This window comes from Mustelus asterias, chromosome 12 (genome assembly GCF_964213995.1).
Source record: "Mustelus asterias chromosome 12, sMusAst1.hap1.1, whole genome shotgun sequence".
Classification (NCBI taxonomy): Eukaryota; Metazoa; Chordata; class Chondrichthyes; order Carcharhiniformes; family Triakidae; genus Mustelus; species Mustelus asterias.
In genome coordinates this window covers 60,940,683-60,967,302 of record NC_135812.1, presented here as the reverse complement: position 1 = coordinate 60,967,302, position 26,620 = coordinate 60,940,683, and the positions used below count along the sequence as shown (strand labels likewise).

General features: G+C 44.0%; 1 protein-coding gene across 2 annotated transcripts in view; it reads right to left on the bottom strand.

Annotated features, from left to right (window-relative positions):
* Positions 1–26,620, bottom strand: part of spata20 (spermatogenesis associated 20) — a 385,479-nt gene that overhangs the window by 129,553 nt on the left and 229,306 nt on the right. For both annotated transcript variants that reach the window (XM_078225324.1, XM_078225325.1), the window contains exon 15: positions 24,388–24,468. In XM_078225324.1, the coding sequence (XP_078081450.1) occupies positions 24,388–24,468 (81 nt within the window). The remainder of the gene's footprint in view (positions 1–24,387; positions 24,469–26,620) is intronic.

Below are 26,620 nucleotides of genomic sequence, written 5' to 3'. Positions count from 1 at the left end.
GAAATGGAACTGACCAAACAGCTCTGTGGGGAACTGGCATGGACTCGATGGACCAAATAGCCTCTTTGGTGCCATAAATGACAATTTGTGGCAGGTTTTACAAAACCAAAACATCTTTTGCATCATGTCAGCCAGAAACCTAGCTACCCCTCAAATGGACGGAAGGCCCACCCTAGAGAGTTACTGGCCAATATTCCAGCAGTGTTAGAATTGAGTAGTGGCCACCGCTGGGACTATAGGCAATCCGCGAAGATGAAGATGTGTTGGATTGTGGACTTCAGGTAAATCAGGGATTTTGGACAACTGTGAGGAGGGGGCAGGGTTGAGGCTTCGGGTTTTATAGGCCAGTGGGGAGGGATAAAGGGGTGCCTGATGTTGGGGGAGTTTGCCCCCGATGGACACAGAGGTATCTTGCTCGCCTTTCTTCTCCATAGTAGTGGTGGAGGAGGAACAAGGCCCTTAAGTGGCTATTAATTGGTTCAACCGATTCAAGGTGGCTCACCACCACCACCTCGAGGGCAGTTGGGGATGGACAAGAAATGCTTTCCTCTAGTGACGCCCACATCCCACAAAAGAACAAAAAAAAATTCTTTGTCACTCTTACCTAACAAACATCTATCGCTCTCTGTTTTGAAAATGTCAATTGCATTATGCTTTTTGTGGAAGAGTATTTGAGACTGCTATTAAGTGTAAAAGTGCTTTCTAATTTAACTCTTGAATAGCCTGCCTGGCATTTTAACATTGTTTCCCATATTCTTACTCCATCCACCAGACGAAAGAACTCCCCCTACCTATAGAACACAGAACAGTACAGCACAGAACAGGCCCTTCGGCCCACGATGTTGTGCCGAGCTTTATCTGAAACCAAGATCAAGCTATCCCACTCCCTATCATCCTGGTGTGCTCCATGTGCCTATCCAATAACCGCTTAAATGTTCCTAAAGTGTCTGACTCCACCATCACTGCAGGCAGTCCATTCCACACCCCAACCACTCTCTGCGTAAAGAACCTACCCCTGATATCCTTCCTATATCTCCCACCATGAACCCTATAGTTATGCCCCCTTGTAATAGCTCCATCCACCTGAGGAAATAGTCTTTGAACGTTCACTCTATCTATCCCCTTCATCATTTTATAAACCTCTATTAAGTCTCCCCTCAGCCTCCTCCGCTCCAGAGAGAACAGCCCTAGCTCCCTCAACCTTTCCTCATAAGACCTACCCTCCAAACCAGGCAGCATCCTGCTAAATCTCCTCTGCACTCTTTCCAGCGCTTCCACATCCTTCTTATAGTGAGGTGACCAGAACTGCACACAATATTCCAAATGTGGTCTCACCAAGGTCCTGTACAGTTGCAGCATAACCCCACGGCTCTTAAACTCCAACCCCCTGTTAATAAAAGCTAACACACTATAGGCCTTCTTCACAGCTCTATCCACTTGAGTGGCAACCTTTAGAGATCTGTGGATATGGACCCCAAGATCTCTCTGTTCCTCCACAGTCTTCAGAACCCTACCTTTCACCCTGTAATCCACATTTAAATTAGTCCTACCAAAATGAATCCCCTCACATTTATCAGGGTTAAACTCCATTTGCCATTTTTCAGCCCAGCTTTGCATCCTATCTATGTCTCTTTGCAGCCTACAACAGCCCTCCACCTCATCCACTACTCCACCAATCTTGGTGTCATCAGCAAATTTACTGATCCACCTCTAAGTCATTAATAAAAATCACAAAGAGCAGAGGACCAAGCACTGATCCTTGTGGCACTCCGCTAGCAACCTGCCTCCAATCCGAAAATTTTCCATCCACCACCACCCTCTGTCTTCGATCAGACAGCCAGTTACCTATCCAATCGGCCAACATTCCCTCTATCCCACACCTCCTCACTTTCATCATAAGCCGACCATGGGGGATCTTATCAAACGCCTTACTAAAATCCATGTATATGACATCAACTGCCCTACCTTCATCAACACACTTAGTTACCTCCTCAAAAAATTCAATCAAATTTGTGAGGCACGACTTGCCCTTCACAAATCTGTGCTGACTATCCCGGATTAATCCGCATCTTTCTAAATGGTCGTAAATCCCATCCCCAAGGACCTTTTCCATCAATTTACCAACCACCGAAGTAAGACTAACCGGTCTATAATTACCAGGGTCATTTCTATTCCCTTTCTTAAACAGAGGAACAACATTCACCATTCTCCAGTCAAGAACAAAGAACAAAGAACAGTACAGTACAGCACAGGAAACAGGCCCTTCGGCCCTCCAAGCCTGTGCCGCTCCTTGGTCCAACTAGACCAATCGTTTGTATCCCTCCATTCCCAGGCTGCTCATGTGACTATCCAGGTAAGTCTTAAACGATGTCAGCATGCCTGCCTCCACCACCCTACTTGGCAGCGCATTCCAGGCCCCCACCACCCTCTGTGTAAAAAACGTCCCTCTGATATCTGAGTAATACTTTGCCCCTCTCAGCTTGAGCCCGTGACCCCTCGTGATCGTCACCTCCGACCTGGGAAAAAGCTTCCCACTGTTCACCCTATCTATACCCTTCATAATCTTGTATACCTCTATTAGATCTCCCCTCATTCTCCGTCTTTCCAAGGAGAACAACCCCAGTCTACCCAATCTCTCCTCATAGCTAAGACCCTCCATACCAGGCAACATCCTGGTAAACCTTCTCTGCACTCTCTCCAATGCCTCCACGTCCTTCTGGTAGTGCGGCGACCAGAACTGGATGCAGTACTCCAAATGTGGCCTAACCAGCGTTCTATACAGCTGCATCATCAGACTCCAGCTTTTATACTCTATACCCCGTCCTATAAAGGCAAGCATACCATATGCCTTCTTCACCACCTTCTCCACCTGTGTTGCCACCTTCAAGGATTTGTGGACTTGCACACCTAGGTCCCTCTGTGTTTCTATACTCCTGATGACTCTGCCATTTATTGTATAACTCCTCCCTACATTATTTCTTCCAAAATGCATCACTTCGCATTTATCCGGATTAAACTCCATCTGCCACCTCTCCGCCCAATTTTCCAGCCTATCTATAGCCTGCTGTATTGCCCGACAATGCTCTTCGCTATCCGCAATTCCAGCCATCTTCGTGTCATCCGCAAACTTGCTGATTACACCAGTTACACCTTCTTCCAAATCATTTATATATATCACAAATAGCAGAGGTCCCAGTACAGAGCCCTGCGGAACACCACTGGTCACAGACCTCCAGCCGGAGAAAGACCCTTCGACCACTACCCTCTGTCTCCTATGGCCAAGCCAGTTCTCCACCCATCTAGCCACTTCTCCTTGTACCCCATGAGCCTTAACCTTCTTAACCAACCTGCCATGTGGGACTTTGTCAAATGCCTAACTGAAATCCATATAGACGACATCCACGGCCCTTCCTTCATCAACCGTTTTTGTCACTTCCTCAAAAAACTCCACCAAATTTGTAAGGCACGACCTCCCTCTTACAAAACCATGCTGTCTGTCACTAATGAGATTGTTTCGTTCTAAATGCACATACATCCTGTCTCTAAGAATCCTCTCCAACAACTTCCCTACCACCAGTCTTCTGGCACCATCCCCGTGGATAGTGAGGACCCAAAGATCAAAGCCAAAGGCTCTGCAATCTCATCCCTTGCCTCCCAAAGAATCCTAGGATATATTTCATCAGGCCCAGGGGACTTATCGACCTTCAGTTTATTCAAAACCGCCAGGACATCCTCCCTCCGAACATCTATTTCCTCCAGCCTATTAACCTGTAACACCTTCTCTTCCTCAAAAACATGGCCCCTCTCCTTGGTGAACACTGAAGAAAAGTATTCATTCATCACCTCGCCTATCTCTACTGACTCCATACACAAGTTCCCACTACTGTCCTTGACCGGCCCTAACCTCACCCTGGTCATTCTTTTATTCCTCACATAAGAGTAAAAAGCCATGGGGTTTTCCTTGATCCGACCCGCCAAGGACTTCTCATGTCCCCTCCTAGCTCTCCTAAACCCCTTTTTCAGCTCGTTCCTTGCTAACTTGTAACCCTCAATCGAGCCATCTGAACCTTGTTTCCTCATCCCTACATAAGCTTCCCTCTTTCGTGACCATGGTTCCCTCAGTCGGCCATTTCCTCCCTGCCTGACAGGGACATACCTATAAAGGACACCCAGTATTTGTTCCTTGAAAAAGTTCCACTTTTCATTAGTGCCTTTCCCTGACAGTTTCTGTTCCCAACTTATGCCCCCTAATTCTTGCCTAATCGCATCATAATTACCTCTCCCCCAATTGTAAACCTTGCCCTGCCGTACAGCCCTATCCCTCTCCATTGCAATAACAAAAGACACCGAATTGTGGTCACTATCTCCAAAGTGCTCTCCCACAACCAAATCTAACACTTGGCCCGGTTCATTTCCCAGTACCAAATCCAATGTAGCCTCGCCTCTTGTCGGCCTATCCACATATTGTGTCAGGAAACCCTCCTGCACACACTGCACAAAAACTGCCCCATCCGAACTATTTGACCTACAAAGGTTCCAATCAATATTTGGAAAGTTAAAGTCCCCCATGACAACTACCCTGTGACCCCCACACATATCCATAATCTGCTTAGCAATTTCTTCCTCCACATCTCTATTACTATTTGGGGGCCGATAGTAAACTCCTAACAACGTGACCGCTCCTTTCCTATTTCTAACCTCAGCCCATATTACCTCAGTGTGCAGATCCCCCTCGAAGTGCCTTTCCGCAGCCGTTAAACTATCCTTGATTAACAATGCTACTCCTCCACCTCTTTTACCAGCTTCCCTACACTTACTGAAACATCTATACCCCGGAACATCCAACAACCATTCCTGCCCTTGTTCTACCCATATCTCCGTAATGGCCACAACATCGTAGTTCCAAGTACCAATCCACACCTCAAGTTCATCTACCTTGTTCCGGATGCTCCTTGCATTGAAGTAGACACACTTCAACCCACCTTCCTGTCTACCGGTACCCACCCTTGACCCTGATACCTTCCCCAATACCTCACCACCCTCAACACTGACTTCTGGACTACAACTCCTTTTCCCACTCCCCAGACAAATTAGTTTAAACCCCCCTGAAGAGCCGTATCAAATTTCCCTCCCAGGATATTGGTGCCCCTCTGGTTCAGGTGCACCCTGTCCTGTTTGTACAGGTCCCACCTTCCCCAGAATGTGTTCCAATTATCCACGTATCTGAAACCCTCCCTCCTACACCATCCCTGCAACCACATGTTTAACTGCACTCTCTCCCTGTTCCTCAACTCGCTATCACGTGGCACCAGTAACGTACCAGAGATGACCACATGTTTTGTCTTGGCTCTCAGCTTTCAGCCCAGCTCCTGAAATTCCTGTTTTAAATCCCCGTCCCTTCTCTTACCAATGTGTACCACGACTTGCGACTGCTTCCCCTCCCCCTTAAGAATCCGGAAAACACGGTCTGAGACGTCACGGACCTTGGCATCCGGTAGGCAATATACCATCCGTGAGTCTCTTTTGCTGCCACAGAACCTCCTATCTATCCCTCTAACTAACGAGTCCCCAATAACTATTGCCCTCCCGCTCTCCCCCTTACCCTCCTGAGCCACAGAGACGGACACAGTGCTGGAGATCCTCTCACTGCGGCTCACCACTGGTATGTCGTCCCCCTCAACCGTATCCAAAGCGGAATACTTGTTGCTAAGGGGAACGACCACAGGGGATCCCTGCACTGACTGCTTCCTCCCTATGCAAATCAAATCCTTTTAACACTAAGTTTTCAAAGAGACTTGTGCAGAAATATGTGATGTCACAGGACTAGATGCAAAATGAATGCCAACTGTCTGCCCCTGTCCTGTTGACAGAGGTCCAGTCCTGTGTGGCCAGCTGATCTGTGTACATATAACTTGTGAATCCCCGATTCTCCATCACTCAGCCATTGGTGGCCACGCCATCAGCTGCCTGGACCCTCAGTTCTGGAATTCCCTCCCTCACCCTCTTAATTTCTCTCTGCCTCTTTAAGACGCTCCTTTAATCCCAACTCTTTGACCAATATTCTGCTCACCTGTCTTAATTTTATTTGGTAACATTCCTGCAATGTGTACAGGGATAGTTTATTGCCTTAAAGGTGCTATAAAAATGCAAGTTGTATAGATTTCCAGAGGTCCCTAAATCCCTGTCTCTTTCTCTCTGTAACCCACTCCTAGGAAATGTGATTCTCTATTTGCCCCCCTCCATTTTCATGCAATAATAATTTTGTTTAGAATTTTAGTCTACATTACAGGTGACAAGCTTTAAAGCAGGATATCAACATTCTGGCTCTGAAAATCATGTCATGAGACAGGAAAACATCAAGTTTTTTTTACACCATAACAGCATTATTTACTGTTAAGCAACTACAGGTTGCAGCTTAACTGGGTATGGTAACAAATCGGAGGCCCCTTTCTGGATCGCGGTATATCAGGCACAGCCAAGCTTCTGTCAGACAGCGTGTGCTGAACACAGCTGTGATGTAGATATGAGCATTGCTGCTGCATCCTGACAGCTCACAGACTTTAATGAAGATAAAGCGAAATGATTGATGATGAGTGGAGGATATGGGACACCGGGGACAGCTTAGATATCTCACAGTGATGGAGAGGACTGACACAAACAATCCAGGGGCTGTTCACACACACCATGCAATCACAGGAGTGTGGGACAAATTGGACAGCTCTATTAAAGGGCTGGCACAGGTACAATGGGCCGAATTGCCTCCATAGGAACAGAAGGTCATTCAGTTCCTTGAGCATGTTCTCCCACTCAGTGAGACTGGCTGATTGCTGTTCTAATTCCATCCATCCACCTTGACTTCAGATTCCTTAATGCCTTTGGATAGGAAGAAGCTGTTGTCAAATTTAAAAGGATTAACTGAGCTGTAGCATCAACTGCTTTTAATGGAAGAGTTCCAAACTTCTACCACCCATTCCACGAGGAAGTGCTTCCTAACTTCTCTCCTGAACGGCCTGGTTAGGATTTTAAGCACGTCTCCTTATTCTAGACCTCCCATCAGCAAAAAACTGTTCTCTCTATCTCCTACATCAATTATTTTCAAAATCCTGAACCTAATCACCTTTTAAGCTTCTATATTCCTGAGGCCAGATGGTGGGTGGGCAACAAGGAGGCAGATTGGAGCGTTAAATATGAGAAAGATGTTGTGAGCCTTATTATTGATCATCTTTAACTCTGGTCAATCAGGTTTCCCAAGCCTCAAGAAACCAGGCAGCTTCATCCACGTGAGGGCTCTGTGGATGCAGGAATGAGCGCCTCCATAAACAGTAAACATGGAATCCCTTTGTTCCAAACATGAGTGTCACCTTGGCCACATTCTTTCATCATGGTTTTCAGAGTCTGATGCCACCTCTCAAACGTTCCCTATGACTCTGGATGATAACTAATGAATTGTATTGTTTTATCTCCCAATTGTCCATAACCTCTCTCAATAATTTTGACACGAAATTCGACCTCTGATCAGATTGAATTTCTTTTGAAAAGCCATATCGGTTAAAGGATTTAGTCAATTCCTCTACCACTCTCTTAGCTGAGATATTTCTGAGTGGGATGGCTTCAGGAAATCTAGCTGATATATCCATGGCAGTCAATAAATATTGGTTTCACTGCCTATTTTTGGTCAGGAATCCACACAATCAATGAGAATTTGTGAAGAAGGTTCTTCAAAAGCTGAGATAGGGATCAAAGGTGCTGGGTTAATTTCACCTTGTGGTCGCCCCACTACTTAAAGTTTAAGTTTATGTTTATTTATTATTGTCACAAGTCGGCTTACATTAACACTGCAATGAAGTTACTGTGAAAATCCCCTAGTCGCCACACTCTGGTGCCTGTTTGAGTACACTGAGGGAGAATTTAGCATGGCCAATGCACCTAACCAGCACGTCTTTGTGGGACTGTGGGAAGAAACCGGGGCACCCGGAAGAAACCCATGCAGACATGGGAGAACATGCAGACTCCGCACAGACAGTGACCCAAGCTGGGAATCGAACCTGTTCTTCTGCCCATGTATTATATGCGCTCACATGTGGTGGTCTCCACTTTCTCATCAGGACCTTATCCTTTACATAATAACATTTAAAAAACATTTAAGCACTGTGCTTCCAATGTTGAATATGCTATTTGCTAAAATTGGTGTAATTTGGAATCTTTCTGCTGTACCTTAATCAATCTCTTTGTGAGTGATCATCATCACTCACCTGATGAAGGAGCAGTGCTCCGAAAGCTCGTGATTCCAAATAAATCTGTTGAACTTTAACCTGGTGTTGTGAGACTTCTTACTGTGCTTACCCCAGTCCAACACTGGCATCTCCACCTCAATCTGTTTGAAGTAAACACTGGCTGGAACTCTACTACCTCGCCCACCACGGAATCGGAGCTGGCGAGGGTCCAACAACAGAAATGTCCGTTGACCTCGGATGGGAATTTCCAGTCTCGACCGAGCGAGGCCGTAAAATCCTGCCCATTGTCCAATTATCTTGACCTGCTCCTTCTGCAGTCAATGTGAAAAATCATATCCAATATGCTGATCTCATTTGCTTCATCCTGCTCCTTCAATTCTGATTGTTCTTTAAGTTTGTGTGCCTGTGATCTCGCCACTACACAATCTGGAAATGTTCCAGGAAATTCTTTCTGTAAGGTCTCTGTAGCTAGATTGTATACAAGGCTGTTCAACTACCATGGGCAACAGCCTGACCTGTAATCCTGCCAAATCATTCCCCAAAATAAATTTAACCCCTGCATTAGTAATTTTGGTACCAATCCTATAGTTACTTCTCGGCTCCTTCAGTTAATCTGCACTGGAGTAATTTTCCTGTTTTCCTCATGAATGCTTGTGATCAGAACTTCTTTAAGCATCCTTATGGGACAAGAGAATTTTAATGTCCTTCCCCATTCTAACCTGTCTCCATGGAAAATGTTCCTTACACACACAAAATCCATGAAGGCATCCACCACCTGCTGATCACTTTGCCCCTTCCAATTTGTGCACACATATTCATCTCCACTGGCTGCTCGCTCATTCTATGTGAAAGTCCTACCTGCTTTTCTTGTTCTCTATTCTCTGGTTTCACTTTTCCCTTTTCAAGATTGATAACTCCAACTAGCTTTTCCTTTAATACCCAGAATTCTGATGACACGTGACCCAGTTTATTGCAATGGTAACATCTAACCCTCGAGCTCTTTCAGAAGGGGTGAAACCTCTTTAACACCGTCTTTTCTCTGTGGTACTGAAAACTCTAAGTTTCAACCACTCCCTCTTGACTGTCATTTCTCGCACCTTTCCATTTTCTATCTTTTTTCCGATTTAAAAAAATTACAGAAAAAAGGTTTGGTTCTATGGACCAGATCATAATCATCAGCTAGCTCTGCTGCCTATCTAGCAGTCTGAACTCTTTGTTTCTCCATGCACATCCTAAAAGATTGAACTTTTGAATGATTCTAAAACTACTAATCTGAAGGGGTTCAAACATTTTTGGGATACTTAAAGCCCATATCCAACATTCAAAATAGTTTTCTTTTAGTCTTTCTAATTCAAGATGAGTTTGCCCAGGCTGTTTACTTGGGTTTGGGATCTTCTGCCTGTATGCCTCAGGAACCAACTCATGTGTTATAAGATAATGCGGGGGCTGGATAGGGTGGAGGCGGAGAGGCGGAGAGATTCTTTCCACTTAGTAAGGAAGTTAAAACTAGAGGACACAGCCTCAAAATAAAGGGGGGTCGGTTTAAGACAGAGTTGAGGAGGAACTTCTTCTCCCAGAGGGTGGTGAATCTCTGGAATTCTCTGCCCACTGAGGTGGTGGAGGCTACCTCGCTGAATATGTTTAAAGCGCGGATGGATGGATTCCTGATCGGTAAGGGAATTAAGGGTTATGGGGATCAGGCGGGTAAGTGGTACTGATCCACGTCAGATCAGCCATGATCTTATTGAATGGCGGGGCAGGCTCGAGGGGCTAGATGGCCTACTCCTGCTCCTATTTCTTATGTTCTTATGTGCACCAAGCAGGACTCTTCTGATTGTCTCATTGTCCTTCGACCGCTCCTCATCCAAAGATGCATATACTTTAGTAGCCTTACCTATAAATTTACTCTGCAAGACCATTGTCCCATTCTCTTGTGGCCATTTTAATTGTCTAGCTACTTTTTGAAAAGATATAATGAATGCTTCTACATCCTTCTCCTCAAATTTTGGAAGTGCCTGTACAGGTTTAAATATCTCCCCCACTAGGTTTGTGTCTACAGCTGCTTCTCCTTCGCTCCATTCCAGTGTGTCTACTTTAATTCTCTGCATTCTAAGCTTAAATTCTCCCTATCCTTTTCTCTGTCTGCTATTGCTAACTTCTGCATTTAAAATTCCCTTTGAAAAGCTCTCTTCTCTTTCTAGTTCTAGTTTTCTAATTTTGCCATTTCCCTTTCTCTTTCAGCCTGAATGCGTGCTAATTCCACTGCCTCACTTTTCAGAGAAGTGGATTTGCCCGACATTCTGGCAAGTTTATTAAGTGCTCCGATACTCTTTCCACAATCTCGGATTTCTTTAACCCTACAAGTGAACCTAGCTCCAATTTATCTGCCAATTCCAATAGCTTAGCCTTAGGCACATTTTTCAATTTTGCCACGGTTATGTTATCCACTTCCAAATAAGTTTAGACCAGACCGAAAGCCATTTCTTCTGCAGTCTTTAACTTTGAATAACAACTTCTCACTTGCTTTCCATGCTTCTCAAAAATTCACAAAGCCAAATTCTCTACAACAAAAGAATGATGCTTTTTAAAATATCCCGGTCCAAGAGCCTCCAATTTTACATGTTACAAAACCTTGCTGATGTTATGTGCGCGGGTGTTCCAACTTGAAACTGGTGTATTGTTTTTCAGATATTATTGAGAAACGTTTGCGGAAATAGTGGGAACTCAGGCCTCTCTTTCGTTAAACAAATAAATAAAAATATTTATTAAAGTAGAAGAATAATAATAAAACACTACAAAGAACAATTTCATACTTCATCGAATTAACAGTAAGCGCTTAGTCCCTCAAAGACTGAAAACCCAAAAGTATCTGTTTCCGCCGTAATCCTAAACTCTGCTGAGACCCCGTTTCCCAAACAACCTATTGGTCAAATCTAGCCAGTGATTACCACACTGTACAGCCTCAGTGACCAGGACTTGGGAATGGTCTTCCGTTCAGTGAACAAAATGATCGTTTGCACAAATTGGCTTACCTTTGGTACTTCATCTCTAGTTGAACTGTTTCCTGAGGATGGCTGCGTCTCTCTCTCTTGCAGTTGTTTCTTCAACACCCCATCTATATCAAAACTGCTTCCTGACTCACTAATTGTAACAATTGCAAAGAAAACACTGTTCCCTATTCTTTCCTTTCTCTTAGGTGCTATCGAGATACAGTTTACAAAATACATGGCGGTTTGATTTACTTGTATAGAAAAAAATATTCATTTTAATAGCAACCTACTATATCATGACACTTGTGTGAAAGATTATAGCTCGTGGAATAAAAGGGACAGTAGCAGCGTGGATACAAAATTGACTGAATAATAGGAAGCAGAGCATAATGGCCAATGGATATTTTTCAGGTTGAAGGAAGGTTTGCAATGGTATTCTCTAGGGGTCTGTATTGGACCCTTACTTTTCTTGATATATATATTAAAGACCTAGATTTTAGTGCACAGGGGATAATTTCAAAGTTTGCAGATGACAACTTGGAAGTATTGTAAACTGTGAAGAGGACAGTGTAGAGCTTCAAAGAACATAGATAAGTTGACAGAGTGGGCAGGTTGGTGGCAGATGAAGTTCAATGCAGAGAAGTGTGAGGTGATGTATTTTGATAGGAAGCATATAGAGAGACAATATAAAATATGGGGTAAAATTCTTAAAGGGGTGCAGGAGCAGAGGGACCTGGGTGTAAATATTCATAGATCATTGAAGATGGCAGGACAGATGAAGAAAGCAGTTAATAAAGCGTATAAATTCTTGGTTTTATTAATAGGAACACAAAGTACAAGAGCAAGGAAGTTATGCTGAACTTATGCAAAACACTAGTTAGACATCAGCTGGAACATTGTGTACAGTTCTGGGTGCCACACTATAGAAAGGATGTGAATGCACTGGAGAGGGTACAGAAGAGATTTACGAGAATAGTTCCATGGATGAGAAACTTCAATTATGAGGATAGATTGGAGAGGTTGCGACTGTTCTCCATAGAGAAAACAAAGCTAAGAGGAGATTTGATAGAGATGTTCAAAATCATGACAGGAATGGACAAGAGTCGAAAGGGAGAAACTGTTCTTGCTCATAAACGCATCAAGAACAAGAGGGCACAGATTCAAAGCTATTTGCAAAAGAAGCAAATGTGATGCGAGAAAAATCTTTTTCCCACAATGGGTGGTTCAGGAATGGAATATTCTGCCTGGAAGTGTGGTGAAGGCAGGTTCAATCGAGGCATTCAAATGGGCATTAGATGATTACTTGAACAAAAACAATGTGCAGAGGTATGGGGAATGACACTAAGTCATGATCCCCTTTTGGAGATCGGGGGCTGACACAATCGCCAAACGTCCTCTTCTGCGCCATAACAATTCTGTGATTCTGGTGCCCAGAACCAAATGATTGATATAGATTGTGAACAGCTAGGATCCGAGTACTGATCCTTGCGGTACCCCCACTAATCACAACCTGCCAACCAGAGTATGAGCCATTCATTCCTACTGCTTTCTGTCCCTTCGCCAATCTTCAATCCATGGCAATATAGTGAATCAGAGAGGTTTAAGGAGGGACAGAGTTTTCAGAGGGATGGAGGAGGGTGCAGAGATTGGGAAGTGCCAGACCATGAAGGGATTTGAACACATGGATGTGAATTTTAAAATCAAGGCATACCTGGATGAAACACAATCACTTGTATCTAAGGAATGTACAATTTGTAGGCTATATGCCATCTCCCCTGAGTACCGTTAGAGAGAGAATGTGCGCTTGTTATAAACTATCACTTGATTTTATTCTAAAAGCAAAATACTGCAGATGCTGGAATCAAACAAAAATAGAAAATGCTGGAAATTCTCAGCAGGTCAGGCAGCGTTTGTGGGGAGAGAATAAAACCAATGTTTTGAGTCTAGATGACCCTTCATCAGAGCCCAGACTCTAAACATTGGCTCTATTTTCTCTCCTCAGATGCTGTCTGACCTGCTGAGATTTTCCAGCATTTTATGAGTTGATTTTATTCACCCGATTTCCACATCACCGCAAGGAACTACAAAGGGTCATGAATGTAGCCCAATCCATCACACAAACCAACCTCCCCTCCATTGACTCTGTCTACATTTCCCGCTGCCTCGGCAAAGCAGCCAGCATAATTAAGGACCCCACGCACCGCAGACATACTCTCGTTTCCTTCTCTATGAACAGTATGTTTTGTCTGTATAGCGCGCAAGAAACAATACTTTTCACTGTATGTTAATACATGTGACAATAATAAATCAAATCATATCACCCAGTGCAGTTACCCATTGCTGCCAATCACCTGCCTTCATCAGGAAGGGGTGAGGAAGAGATTGGGGCAATGGGCTCCTCCACAATTGACCATAAGATCATAAGACATAGGAGCGGAAGTAAGGCCATTCGGCCCATCGAGTCCACTCCACCATTCAATCATGGTTGATTTCAACTCCATTTACCCGCTCTCTCCCCATGTGGTGAACCATCGTTGGTTCACCACTGGGGGTTGTTATTATGTTACTGTTGGGCTAGGGTGTTATTACTGTGGGGGTTGTACTATGTTGTTGGGTTATAAGTGTTATCATGGCACATTCCAGTGGGGTCCCGCCTCCGGTGGCAGGGTATAAGACCCCCTGCTCCGGCAGGACCCCTTCAGTCTGAACTGGTGTATTCGTGTTAGTAGTTTCATTGTTACTGTATTAAAGCCTTCAATACTAAAGCCTTGATTCCAGGTGCTCATTGACGCGCATCACCCCATACCCTTAATTCCTCGAGAAATCAAGAATTTATCAATTTCTGTCTTGAAGACGCTCAACGTCTCGGCCTCCACAGCCCTCTGTGGCAATGAATTCCACAGACCCACCACTCTCTGGCTGAAGAAATTTCACCTCATCTCTGTTCTAAAGTGACTCCCTTTTATTCTAAGGCTGTGCCCCCGCGTCCTAGTCTCCCCTGTTAATGGAAACAACTTCCCTACGTCCATCCTATCTAAGCCTTTCAATCCTGCTCCACAATTGATCAGACCAAAAACTTGTGATTTTGAGGACCATTGCTGCTTATCCCCAGCGAAGGGATCCTTATCAACACACAGGATCTTCATACATTTCACGCAATCAGAACAATTTTCTCTTCATTAAACAATGCCACAGGGTCATTAACAGCTACCAGGACAGGCAAACAGCTTCACACTGCACCCACAGCACAGGCTCCAACAATGTAGCAATCCAATGTAGCAGTCCTACTGGTTGGGGAATCTAGAGCCAGAAACACAGTCTCAGGATACGGGGTAGATTATTTAGGACTGAGATGAGGAAAGATTTCTTCACTCAGAGGGTAGTGAACCTGTGGAAGTCTCTACCACAGAAGGCTGTGGCGACCAAGTCACTGAACACATTCAAGAAAGAGATAGATACATGTTTATATTTTAATGACATCAAGGGGTATAGGGAGAAAGCAGGAATATGACGTTGAGATAGAGGATCATCCATGACCATATTGAACAGCGGAGCAGACCCGAAGGGCCGAATGGCCTGCTCCTGCTCCTAGTTTCTGTGCAGTAGTGTATACATAGATCAGGTACTCAAATATTAGAGTGTGGTAGAAACCCACAACACTCAGGCTCAGGGACAAAAATGAGTTCTACCAAAGAGACAGATGGATGAGCAAGGACTCAAAGACAACCCTGCTCTGTGGCTGTTAGCCCATTTCATCGAGCTGCTATAAATGATCTTGGTGTTCTCACGTTATGGAAAATAATAAAAATCAGCCATAATTTCCAGCGTTGATCACTAAGTGCTGAACCCCTGCACAGATGTAGATGGGGTTATGATTGGACCAGACATGACCCTTCCCACAGCTGAATATGTTGCTCACATTTACTGTACAGCTTCACATTGCAAAGAATAATCAGTTGGGCAAAGGCTCGGATGGGACAAGCTTTCGGGAAAGAGATTAAGTTGGGAACCAGATGTAACATATAAAACATCGTAAAACACAGCTATTTATTTCATGTCAAGATCAGTTGAGAACAAGTAGATAATAAATAACCAATGAATGTCAAAAGGTTTGAAAATATGGATAGCCTCAAGAAAGCCCCAAAATAACAGGAGAACACATATAAAACAAGCTGATCAGCTCTTTATCTGCTAAAAAGACAGGACATATTTTTACATTACTTTGACAGTGTTAACAGATTAATGGCTGTGGCTCAGTAAGTAAATAGGTCAGGCTGATAAATGAGGCGATGTCGGGCTTGTGTATTGGCTTCACTGGACAATCATTGTGGCTGGCTTCAGAGATGGGGAGCATGCTACAGTTCTTAAAGAGGACTGTCTCTCTCACCTTTTATTCGTCACCCTATTTTATCCCTTTCTCTCGAAGCCATTCTGCTGTACAGGCTTAGGCCCCCTTGTGTGGGATTTTTATAGCGCTGGGATAAAGGTGGCACTCGGCAATCCCTCCCTTTTCTTCTCCATTGTGGGGCTGGGCATTTGAGATTCCCCGCTAATTTTATGGAATCTGGCCCATTTTGTGAGGAGAGATGCTTCACAACACCTCAGAGAAGTTATAAATTACAGGAAAAGCCCAGTCCCAAGTACAAAACCAAGAAAAAACAGCCACCTGCTCCTGGAATTCTTTTGTTGACAGACTTTGAAAGACAAAAATAAACTGTGCCTTCAGCTTCAAGAGTTAAATGCTGTATTGTAAATAAGATCTGTTTCAATCACAGTGATTGGTTATTGGCTCAGATAGGCTGACCATAACACGGAGCAGCATTGTTTAAGTGTTTATGATGCGTTCGAGCACTTTTCTCATTTTATGCATTCAAAACTGAAGAAACCACTGCTTAGGATCTCGAGTAAATAATTTGAAGAGATTTAAATGGGCTGAGTCATTTTGAAATGAAAAGAAAACCTTCAGCAATTATCACTAACAGAAGAAAAAGCCTCCATCTGCTCCTGGGCTGCTTTGATTGTCAGGACACCAGGGAGGCTGGTTTGCATGATAAACAAAATGCTGAACAAAGCCTCGTTCTCAGATGCATGTAAACTACGAGAGTGTTTAAAAAGGAGCAAGGAGTTCTGCTGCTGGGATCTTGCTATGCACAAACTGGCTGCTTCATTTTCCCATTCAGTGGCTGTACTTCAGAGAGTAGCTACTTAGCCGTGAAGCACTTTGAGATGTCCTCCGATGTGCAGGTGGTGATAGGTGCAGCACAAGTTCACCAGACTAATACTTGGGGGTCAAAGTATTCCCTTGAAGATTACAGAGGTGACCTGATTGAGGTGTTTAAAGGGATACAATAAGATACACAGCGAGAATCTATTTCCTCTGCTAGGGGGATCTAGAAGAAAGGAGCTGGGTCATTCAGACATGAAATCATGATGCACTTCTTCAAACAAAGCAGCCAGCATAATTAAGGACCCCATGCATTCTCTCTTCCACCTTCTTCCATTGGGAAAAAGATACAAAAGTCTGAGATCACATACCAACGACTCAAAAACAGCGTCTTCCCTGCTGCCATCAGACTTTTGAATGGACCTACCTTGCATTAAGTTGATCTTTCTCTACACCCTAGCTATGACTGTAACACTATACATTCTGCACTCTCTCCTTTCCTACTCTATGAACAGTATGCTTTGCCTGTAGAGCGCACAAGAAACAATACTTTTCACTGTATAGTAATACATGTGACAATAATAAATCAAATCAAATGGTATCGGAAATCTGGAACACTTCCTTAAAGGGCTGTGGGTCCTGGAGGTCAATTACAGGTCAACAGATTTTTGTTACATAATGGTGATGGATCAAAGCTGGCTAAATAGAGTTGATATATGGATCAGCCATGATCTAAATAAATTTGGACCAGATTTGAGAGACTAATCTACTCTGTTCCTATATACTAATACTGGTTCTTTTTCTCAGAGTAATAAAATGTCTGTAAACCTCAGCTACCTTCTTACAAGTGTGATCAACTGTTTGGAATGCTGAAGCAATCCAGTTCTACAAGGTTATTTTTCCCACAAGTGGGACCAACCCAGACTACATAGTCCCCGGTTAGCAGTAAAACTATTTGAAATTCTTCTGATATTTATGACCAGTTCACATGACAACGGGAGAAGGAAAGTATACCGATTGTTTGGTCGAACAGAGCTGCAAATGTTTCAACGGTTGTGAAGCAAATTCCTTTAACACGGCAGTCAGATATACTGTCTTCAGCTTCAATAGTTAAATGCTGTATTGTAATTAAGATCTGTTTCAACCTCAGTGATTGGTTATCGGCTCAAAAAGTATCGGCTCATGTTTAAATGGAGCTCCCAAAACACAGAACCAAATTGGTACGATTTTAGTTGCTACCACAATGTTCATTTTGATTTATTTTCATTCGGTTATACTTACGCAGCTGACAGGTTTATTATTGCTGGGAGTTGTCAATGTTAAAAACTAGTCCAAAAAAGGTCACGTGAGACTGCCCCAAAGCTTAGTGAGTTCACTCAGTGAGAAAAAGCTCAGAAAGATCTTGAAATCGAGCCCATGTCAATGCTGAATGAGTTGATCGCCGTCTGGTCAGTGCTAGAGAACCTCTGATTGTATTCCCTGCCTCTGAGGACACTGCTCCCCAGCAAACCCCTCCTGGAAGTGTGCATGTAGAAGAGTAGAGGTGAGGATAGGATGTGGCTTGGCTGTGTTAGAGTCCACATATGAAAAATGCTTTCTAAGGGTACCTGGTACGCATGGACCCAGAGCCCAAGCAGGGAGTCAGGATCTTTCAGAGTAGTGTAAAGTGGCGAGGTAAGAATCAGTAAAGTATCACATACTTGTAAACATGCCAGATACGTTTGTGTTACTGTAAAAAGACTAGCATTTATATAGCACTTTTTAACACCATCGGATGTCTCAAATTGTTTTACAGCGAATGAAGCACTTGTTAAATGTAGTCACTGTTGTAATATAGGAAACGGAGCAGCCACGTTACACACAGCAAGCTCCCACAAACAGCAATATGGTATTGACCAGATCATCTGTTTCTCTTTGATGTTGATCAGGACACTGGGGATAACTTCCTGCTCTTCTTTGATATAGTGCAATGGATGGTTTGCAACCACCCAAGTGAGAAGATGGAGCCTTGGTTTAGAGTCTCATTTGAAAGACCGCACCTGCAATAGTGCAGCACTCCATCAGTGCTGAGCTGGACTGTCAGTCTGGATGTTTGTATTCAAGCCCTGGAGTAGGACTTCAACCGGGAACCGTCTGATTCAGGGACAAGAATGCAACCAACTGAGTTACAGCTGACATGGCAATGATGGTGACACCCTATCAGTCCCACAGTGCCTTGCTAGATGTTATGTAGCCATGTGGTGTCATGTAGCCATGTGGTGTCATAGATCACACAACAGAGAAGTAAAAGGCAGCAAGGTGGGGTGAGGGGGAACCAGAGGATGGATTGACTGGAACTTCGAACAGTTTCTCCTGTTTAATTTCCAACCATCTACAGACTTTCAGGCCTCCCATCTTCTTTGAGTTGCTTCCTATCCCTTTAGTGAGTTCTGTGTTGCTTGTTTCTTGCCGCTTTCCATTGATAATCTGATTGTCAGTCGACTCTGTCACATTTTTCTTTTAAACAATTTAGAAGAGATTCAATAGATAAATCCTCTTGTGTTTTTCCTTCTCCCCTCTGCTTCGTACTACTCATATCAAAAACGTCTGTTCACCATTCATGTTTCAAATTCTGACGGGTGGCTGTGATGTGAAAAACTGGCTGGTTTCTTTTGCTCTCTGACCTGCTGGATGTTTCTAATATTTTTTTCTGTTTTATGTCATATTGCCAGCATTTACAGTTATTGTGAAAGCAACAGGAGAGAGAGAGAAAGAGTATGTTAGGGTAAACAGAATCAGTAGACCACTCAGCCCCTCAAGCTTGTTCATAGAATCCCTCCAGTACAGAAGGAGGCCATTCAGCCCATTGGGTCTGTACAGGCCACAATCCCACCAGGCTCTACTCCCATAACCCCACACATTTACCCTGCTAATCACCCTGACACTAGGGTCAATTTTAGCATGGCCAATCAACCTAACCTGCACATCTTTGGAATGTTCCACCATTCAATCAGATCATGGTTGATCTGTATGTTAACTCAAATTGCCCTCCTTAGTTCCGTATCCCTTAATCCCCTTGCCTAACAAAAATCTTATCAACCTTCGTTTTGAAATTTTTAATTGACTGACCCACCCACTCATCACCGCAAACTCCAACCCCTCCCAACATCAGCCTCAAAATCCTTTTGGGGGTTACCAACAGCCTCAATAGCTTTTTGGGGATGAGATTCCCACTATCCTTTTTGTGAAAAAGTGCTTCCTGTCCTCACCCCTGAATGGGCTAGCTCTAATTTTAAGGCTATGCCCTCGCAATCTGGACTTCCTCACCGGGGCAAAGAGTTTCTCTCTATCCTTAGTAACTCCTTTGATTATCATGAATGCCAACATGTTTATGAAATATTGAGCAGGATAGTTTAACTCTAGAAGTGACAGAAGGAGGAAGAATTCAAGGGTAGGATGATTTTGAAGGTGAATGGGAAAAGGTGAATTTGAATTTCCTAATGGAAGCGTAGATGTTATGAAGCAGATTCCCAACTTCCTCCAAAGTAAAATTCTTTCAAACCAACTTCAGATTCAAGGTAAACAGAAGCCATCCAGCCACCAGGTGCAGCACTTCACCTGTAGGGAAACCCTTGGAGCCATCACCTTCCTGAAGAACAAAACAACTGAACCATGCTAAACCCCGTCCCAGACATCACCAAGAAAGACATCTGTCAATACAGAGGTGGCTCCAGGGACTCTGTTTATACTAGACCATAAGAAATAAGAACAGGAGCAGGCCACATTTCAATAGGATCCTGGCTGATCTGACATTCCTCATGTCCACTTTCCTGCTCTTTCCCCATAACCCTTGATTCCCTTACTGATCAAAAATCTATCTATCTCAGCCTTAAATATACACAAGCACTCTGCCCCCACAAGTGTCTGTGGTTGTGGTACGGAGTTCCAAGGACTCAGTCCTCAGAGAGGAAATCCTTCTTCATCTCGGTTTTAAATTGGTGCGTCTTTATTGTGAGACTATGTTCTCTGGTCCTGAGGAAGAACATCCTCTCAGCATTAACCCTGTCGAGACCCTTAAGAATCCTATATGTTTCAATGAGTTCACCTCTCATTCTTCTAGATTCCAATGTGTAGAGTGCCAACCTGTTTAACCTTTCCTCATAAAACAATCCCTCCATACCAGGGATCATCCTAGTGAATCTTCTCTGAACTGACTCCAATGAAATAATATCCTTCCTTGAATAAGGGGCCTGAAGGAGGAAATTTTCCAGAAAACCATATTTGTATCATCAAACATATTTACTTATTGGACTAATTGGCACCACTCATAACGGGCCAACAATGCAGAGGGGCACCCCCGGATGGATATTCGATCGGGTCCCCCCCTGCACAGCTGAGAGACTCACGAATTTCAGAAACTACGGAAGATCCCTAATCTGCCTAGCAACAGCGCGCAGCTGCATTTTAAACTGGCCAAGGACGATCAAGATCCCTATGAAACGAGACATAGAGTGGGTTATCAAAACCAAGCTATCACTGAAATATTACCAATTCGGCCAAGGCAGACATAAAAATCTGATAAACTAAGAGATAAGGATAAAAGGTTAAGAATGAAATACTCCAGACACCCAACAGGACAGGATGACATTAACACTCAATCTCACAAGCAGGAAACACAGACACGGAACAATAGGATCAATTCAAATAAGAGGACACATAGAGATGATAATGGGAAACGCATTTAGACACCGGGGCAGGACCAAGTAATCCCATTAACACGAACACACACCATACAAATGCTAATCGATGAAACTTCCTAGGGACTTTTGAAACTGACAGACCACTTTATACATTGTGTAAAAAAGCATAATCAAATGTTCCCGCGCGAATTTGGATCCCTATAAAGATCCAGAGCTGATGTGATTTAATTGAGATCAACGTGGCCAAGCCACTGTTTCTGAGCTGGCTACGGGGGTCTCCCTGGGATCCCAGTAATTGTACAATAAAGACACGCTTTGAACCTTGATTTGCGACTCAACTTCTATTCTGCACTGGTAAGGGATATTTCCCTACAACAGGGCCCAAAACTGCTCACAGTACTCCAGATGTGGTCTTGCCAGTAGCTTGTACAGTTGCAGGAAGACTTCCCTACTCTTACACTCTAACCACCTTGAAATAAGGGCCAACATCCCATTAGCCTTCCTGATTGCCTGCTGCGCCTGCATGCTAGTGTTCTGTGTTTTGTGCACATATAGACCAATATTGATTCAATGACAGACAAACTTCTGTCAGTCCCTGTGGATCTGTGATCACACAGAACATAAGAACAGGTCACATCCAGTTCACAAAGCACATTATAAACTAATTGTCCATTAGAAAACAAGTGAATGTACATCTGGTTCTGCTGTTATCTGTTATCCCATAGTGTACCAGTCCAACGCCGGCATCTCCACATCATCCCATTGTGTGCACAATGCTTTCAGAATACCGAGGAGATTATCCACTGACACTGCCACAAGGCAACACATTCTAAGGTACGGGAACCTAAGATTTCTTAGGTTCTCGCACCTTTGCCTTATGTTCAGTGTGGAATCCTCCTCCAATGCTGCGAACCTTGTCGTACATCCGTGCTGATTCATTTGGATCTTCTAGTGGCCTTGGTGGAGACCATGAGGTACATAAAATAAGAATTCAGCAATAGCTCAGAGTGGCGAGTCCAACTGCTTTGACGTTTGCACATTGCTCATCATTGAACGCTCCAAGTCAATATATCATGACTCGGGTACCATTTGCACGGCTTTCCGAGTGATGTCTTAAGCACTCAAAACCAATATATCAGGACAAATCCACATATTCCTGAAGGTCATTACAAGGGAGTCACTGACCTTACCAGAAAATGTTGACATCGTTTGTCATCAACTGTACTCAAAGACAATCATTTAGCCATCCTTTAACATTGCCAGTACCCTAACTGACATCAATTGCTCCAATCTGCAGCGCTGAGACATTTGAAATTAGCAAAATCACTTACCTTAAGCATCCTGATATCAAAAAGGATCGGAGACTTTGTTCTCTATATTTCTCAATTTCGATAGCTTCAAACAGCCTAAAACTGAGCTAACTTCAGAAAAGGCAGACTCTGTTTTAACAAATATCTCAATAAGCTAGTGTTACGTTTTTCTCCTTTAATTCATTCAGCACGCCCCTGCACATTACCACCCTAGATTACATTAGTTTTATTCCCATTCTCTCCCTCTTTCCTCCCTCACAAAAAGCCCTTGAAACCACTTAACCTTTTGTAAATGAACTTGTGAAAATGGCCACTGAGGTCAGTGAGTCAGAACTGTCATCCAAACAATGTTTTCTCTGGGGTGCAGCTGTTCCCACAGAATAAGGATGGGTAGGGATGGGGTGGGGGCATTGAGCGATCAAGGACCATTAGGCTGTGTGCGTGGCTTCCTTGGTATGGGAAGTGTGTGTGCAAGAGGCAGTCAGAGAGTGAGGGTGAGGGCTGGAGCACTTTTTTATTTTTATTTTAACTTGGATGAAGTCCCACAGCACTGAGGAAGGCCTTATAAACAGCCCACCTCAGCACCTGGCAGCTAGAGTGACTGCCTGTGATTTCTTTCCCAGATAGGCTGGCCCAACCCCAGTCTGCACTATAAACTGGGAAATAAGAATACTGGTCCAAAATGCTTTTTCCTACTGAGTGGACACAGTATTCCAACTTGAGGCCTATCTGGGATCTTGTCTATGGATATAGTACAGAACGAACATGGATAACTGCAGGAATTTGCCTTATATCATTAACAGCCAAAATAACAGAATCTGTCATTAGGAACTAAATGCAAAAATACCCTAATAATTAGCAGTCAGCACAGTTTCAGGAGGAATGATTTTGATACTTTTTCAAAGCCAGCGATATCCCAAGTAGACATCCTACAGCCTTGGGATAAGCATTCTAAGACTCGCAGAAAGCCTTTCATAAAAATCTATATGAAAGGCTGTAAGACAAGGTAAAGCTTTCAATTTGGATGAAGAGTCATCGACTTCAAACATTAACTCTGCTTCTCTCTGCACAGATGCTGCCTGACCTGCTGAGTATTTCCAAAGTTTTCTCATTTTATTTCAGATTTCCAGCATCTGCAATATTTTACTTCTATGTTTGTATTGCTTTTTTTGCCCTTGGTAAAACTTCAAAGTGGATGCAGAACTGGCAAAGAGAGACAAAGTAATGGGCCTTAGTTAAGGGGGTGATGGTGGCCTGGGTGAATCTCTATAGGGTTTGATCTACATTCATATCATGCATTGCAAAACACAAAATAAACTGGTCAAATTTGCAGATAATGCTAAACTGGGGCTCAGGTTAGTGGCAGGAGAGTCTTACAAAACACCCAAGAAATTACAGAAATTCTGCACCCTCACCAACTTTGATATCCTTCCTGAAGTATGGTGCCCAAATGGGACACAATACATCAATGGCTGTGGCGCTATCACAAGTCCAATGATGTAGTCTAAGGGAGTCCTGGTGAAGCTAATATCTGGAGAGTTATATCCATATCTCTCAAGTATGATGTTTAAAAATCAAATATGCAAGACTGGACTGTGCTTGGATAAACTACAGCACGAGTTTCCACAGGAACACGCTTGTGCATAAGTGTGGCATTTTCCAAAACGTTCTACCATTTCAAGTAACCCCACAAAGCATCCTCGACAAATACACATACTTGTACTCGGCAAGTTTAGATTTCACACTGGATACCAATTATTCCTCGAGAAGGAAAAGTGATCTCCACTGGTATTCCTAGCGCATTTCACAAGATCGCTCATCCTGAATTCAGGACTGCCAATCATTACTGAGAAACAATCACTTCAATCCTGGACAATAACTTGCACTGTCTGGGACAGATAATGAGAGATTTTCAGGCAGCTGAGTTTTTCTCTAATAGGCTCCATTCTTTTTGTATTTATATCGCCAGCTACTGAATCCTTTCTCCACAGTCACACATTCATTTCCTACCTTGTTGTGTACAAAGTGTGTATTGACGCACTGTATCAATTCCTGCGTGTCAGGTGCTTCGCGCTCTCCGCGGATCACGACCTGCAGCAAGGGAAGAAAAGGTAAAAACGTAAAGACAAGAGGGTGAGACTGGGCCACTGCATCCACCTGTAGTCTGTCAATTTTAACTACGTCTCAAGGCTTGTCAGTATTGTTCAGACTGACTGCAGCTGTCACTTCAGACTGGAAAAAGATTTTGAATTTTGCAGGTCTCTTGCCCCCCTTCACTGCTCCTGTGACGTCATGTTGCTTGTCCAGCATCCAATCCTACTTGGGGAGAAACTTCCTCCAATTAAACTACGGGTAAATCAAAGCCTCTGTCTTTCTTCACAATCTCCATTCTGTAGTCATCAGGGGGAAATTTTCCAGCTCTTCACGCTGGCGGGAATCTCTGGTCCCGCTGCAGTGAACGGAGATTTGTCTGAGCACCAAATTCTCCATCTTCACTTGCAGCCGCGGCAGGGCGTAAACGACCGAACAATTCCAGCCATCTACACCATTTCCCTCCCTGAGCACTGTCTCGGCTGTACCGCACTGCTTACAACCTCACGTCCCAGGTGTTTGACTCCCAGCTCACCTTCCAACCGCATGTGCATTCCATTACCAAGACCCCTACTGCCATCTCTCAATTTTTGCCTATCTCAGTCCATCTGTTGCTGAAGCCCTCATTCATTCCTTTCTTACCCTCAGTAAAGCCATCCCTTCAGCTGTCTAGGTCCTAAACTCTGAAATTGTCCCTTAATCGCTCCTTCACTCTCTCCTTTCAGTTGTTCCTTGAAATGTACCTCTTTGAGCAGGCTATTTCTCTAATGTCTCCTTATTTGGATTGGTCTCAATGTATTTTATCTTTTCGGGACACTATTGGTGCTATACAATTGCAAGTCGCTGTTGCATCTCAAAAACAACTTTATTAATTCAAATAGGAGTTCTCACTGGCTGAACATTCTGGGTTAATATTTCCGTCAATCACCCAATTTTCTTGCTTGAAAGATAGTAAATATGATCAATATGGCCAAGTGGTGTCATGTTTTGATGCCTGGTCAGGGATAATTTTCTCCTACTCACAGCTGGTGTCTATGGTCAGCTATGGGTTAAGGAACATTATAATCAGGCTGAGTTCCCACTCCTTGGGCTGGATTTTTAGTCTGGGGACAGCAGCCTACAATTAAGAATGAAGACCAGTTCCGGATCCCGACCCTGCACCCTATTCCAGCTGGATTTTTAAAAGGCCAGACCAATTAATGGCAAGGAGCGGGCAAGTCATCCGATTAAGGATGATGGACCGATTACTGAGTCTGGAGGGCCAATTGGTACACTGACACATCGGCAGCTCCATTAGTGATGAAGAGAGACAGGCGACCCCTCAACATGGCTGCACCGTCTGTAGAAGTGATTGATTTTTTAAAGTTTAAATTGATTAGAGGTGCTTGGCTATGTGGCCACAGCTGTGTCCCAGTGGCCATGACTGGTGGGCGGTGTTCCTCGCGAAATGGAACTCAGCCCCCACATCCTGGCGCGAGTCCTCCACAGCTGCCTGGCTGTGGCTTGAGCCAATGTCTCTTGCCTGCTTTGCCAATTGGAAACCCCCGTCAGAACGGGTTGGGACCCATTGGCCCTATTTCCCCTCACTTTGTTCTCCCCCTCCGCTTGCTGAAGGGCAGCCAAATTGATCCCGACATGACCTATTCAAAAATGGCTCAGGATCAAGATCATGGTGCTGGTGTAGCATGGCAACCTGCAGCACAGCACTGCAGGCCTGCCAGCCTCTCATCCCAATCCGCTTTTAAAATCCAGCTCCTGGTCACCCTCTGATGACTGTAGATGTTGAGGAAAAGGCGGATCGGACAGGCCTTGAATCTGAAGCTTGGCCGAAATCTGGCCGAGACCCCACTGTCTAAGGTCACAGTGAAGCTGAACAAGATACCAGAGGACAGGGATCAAATCCCAGTGAGGCACCCTCAGGAAAGGTGAGAAGTTCTTGAAATACAAAAGGAGTGGTCCCAAAAGTGAGGGTCAACTGCCGTTTCCGAATTATGTGCAACGGCAGCCTGTGAGGCCCTTTCTACCCAATCCCATCATGGGACTGAAGCAGATCAAGGAGAAAGCCTACCACCTCAGGATAATGACAAATGGGCAATAAATTCAACCTTTCCAGCCTTGCATACACCCAGAGAACTAGCGGAACAGCAACTAA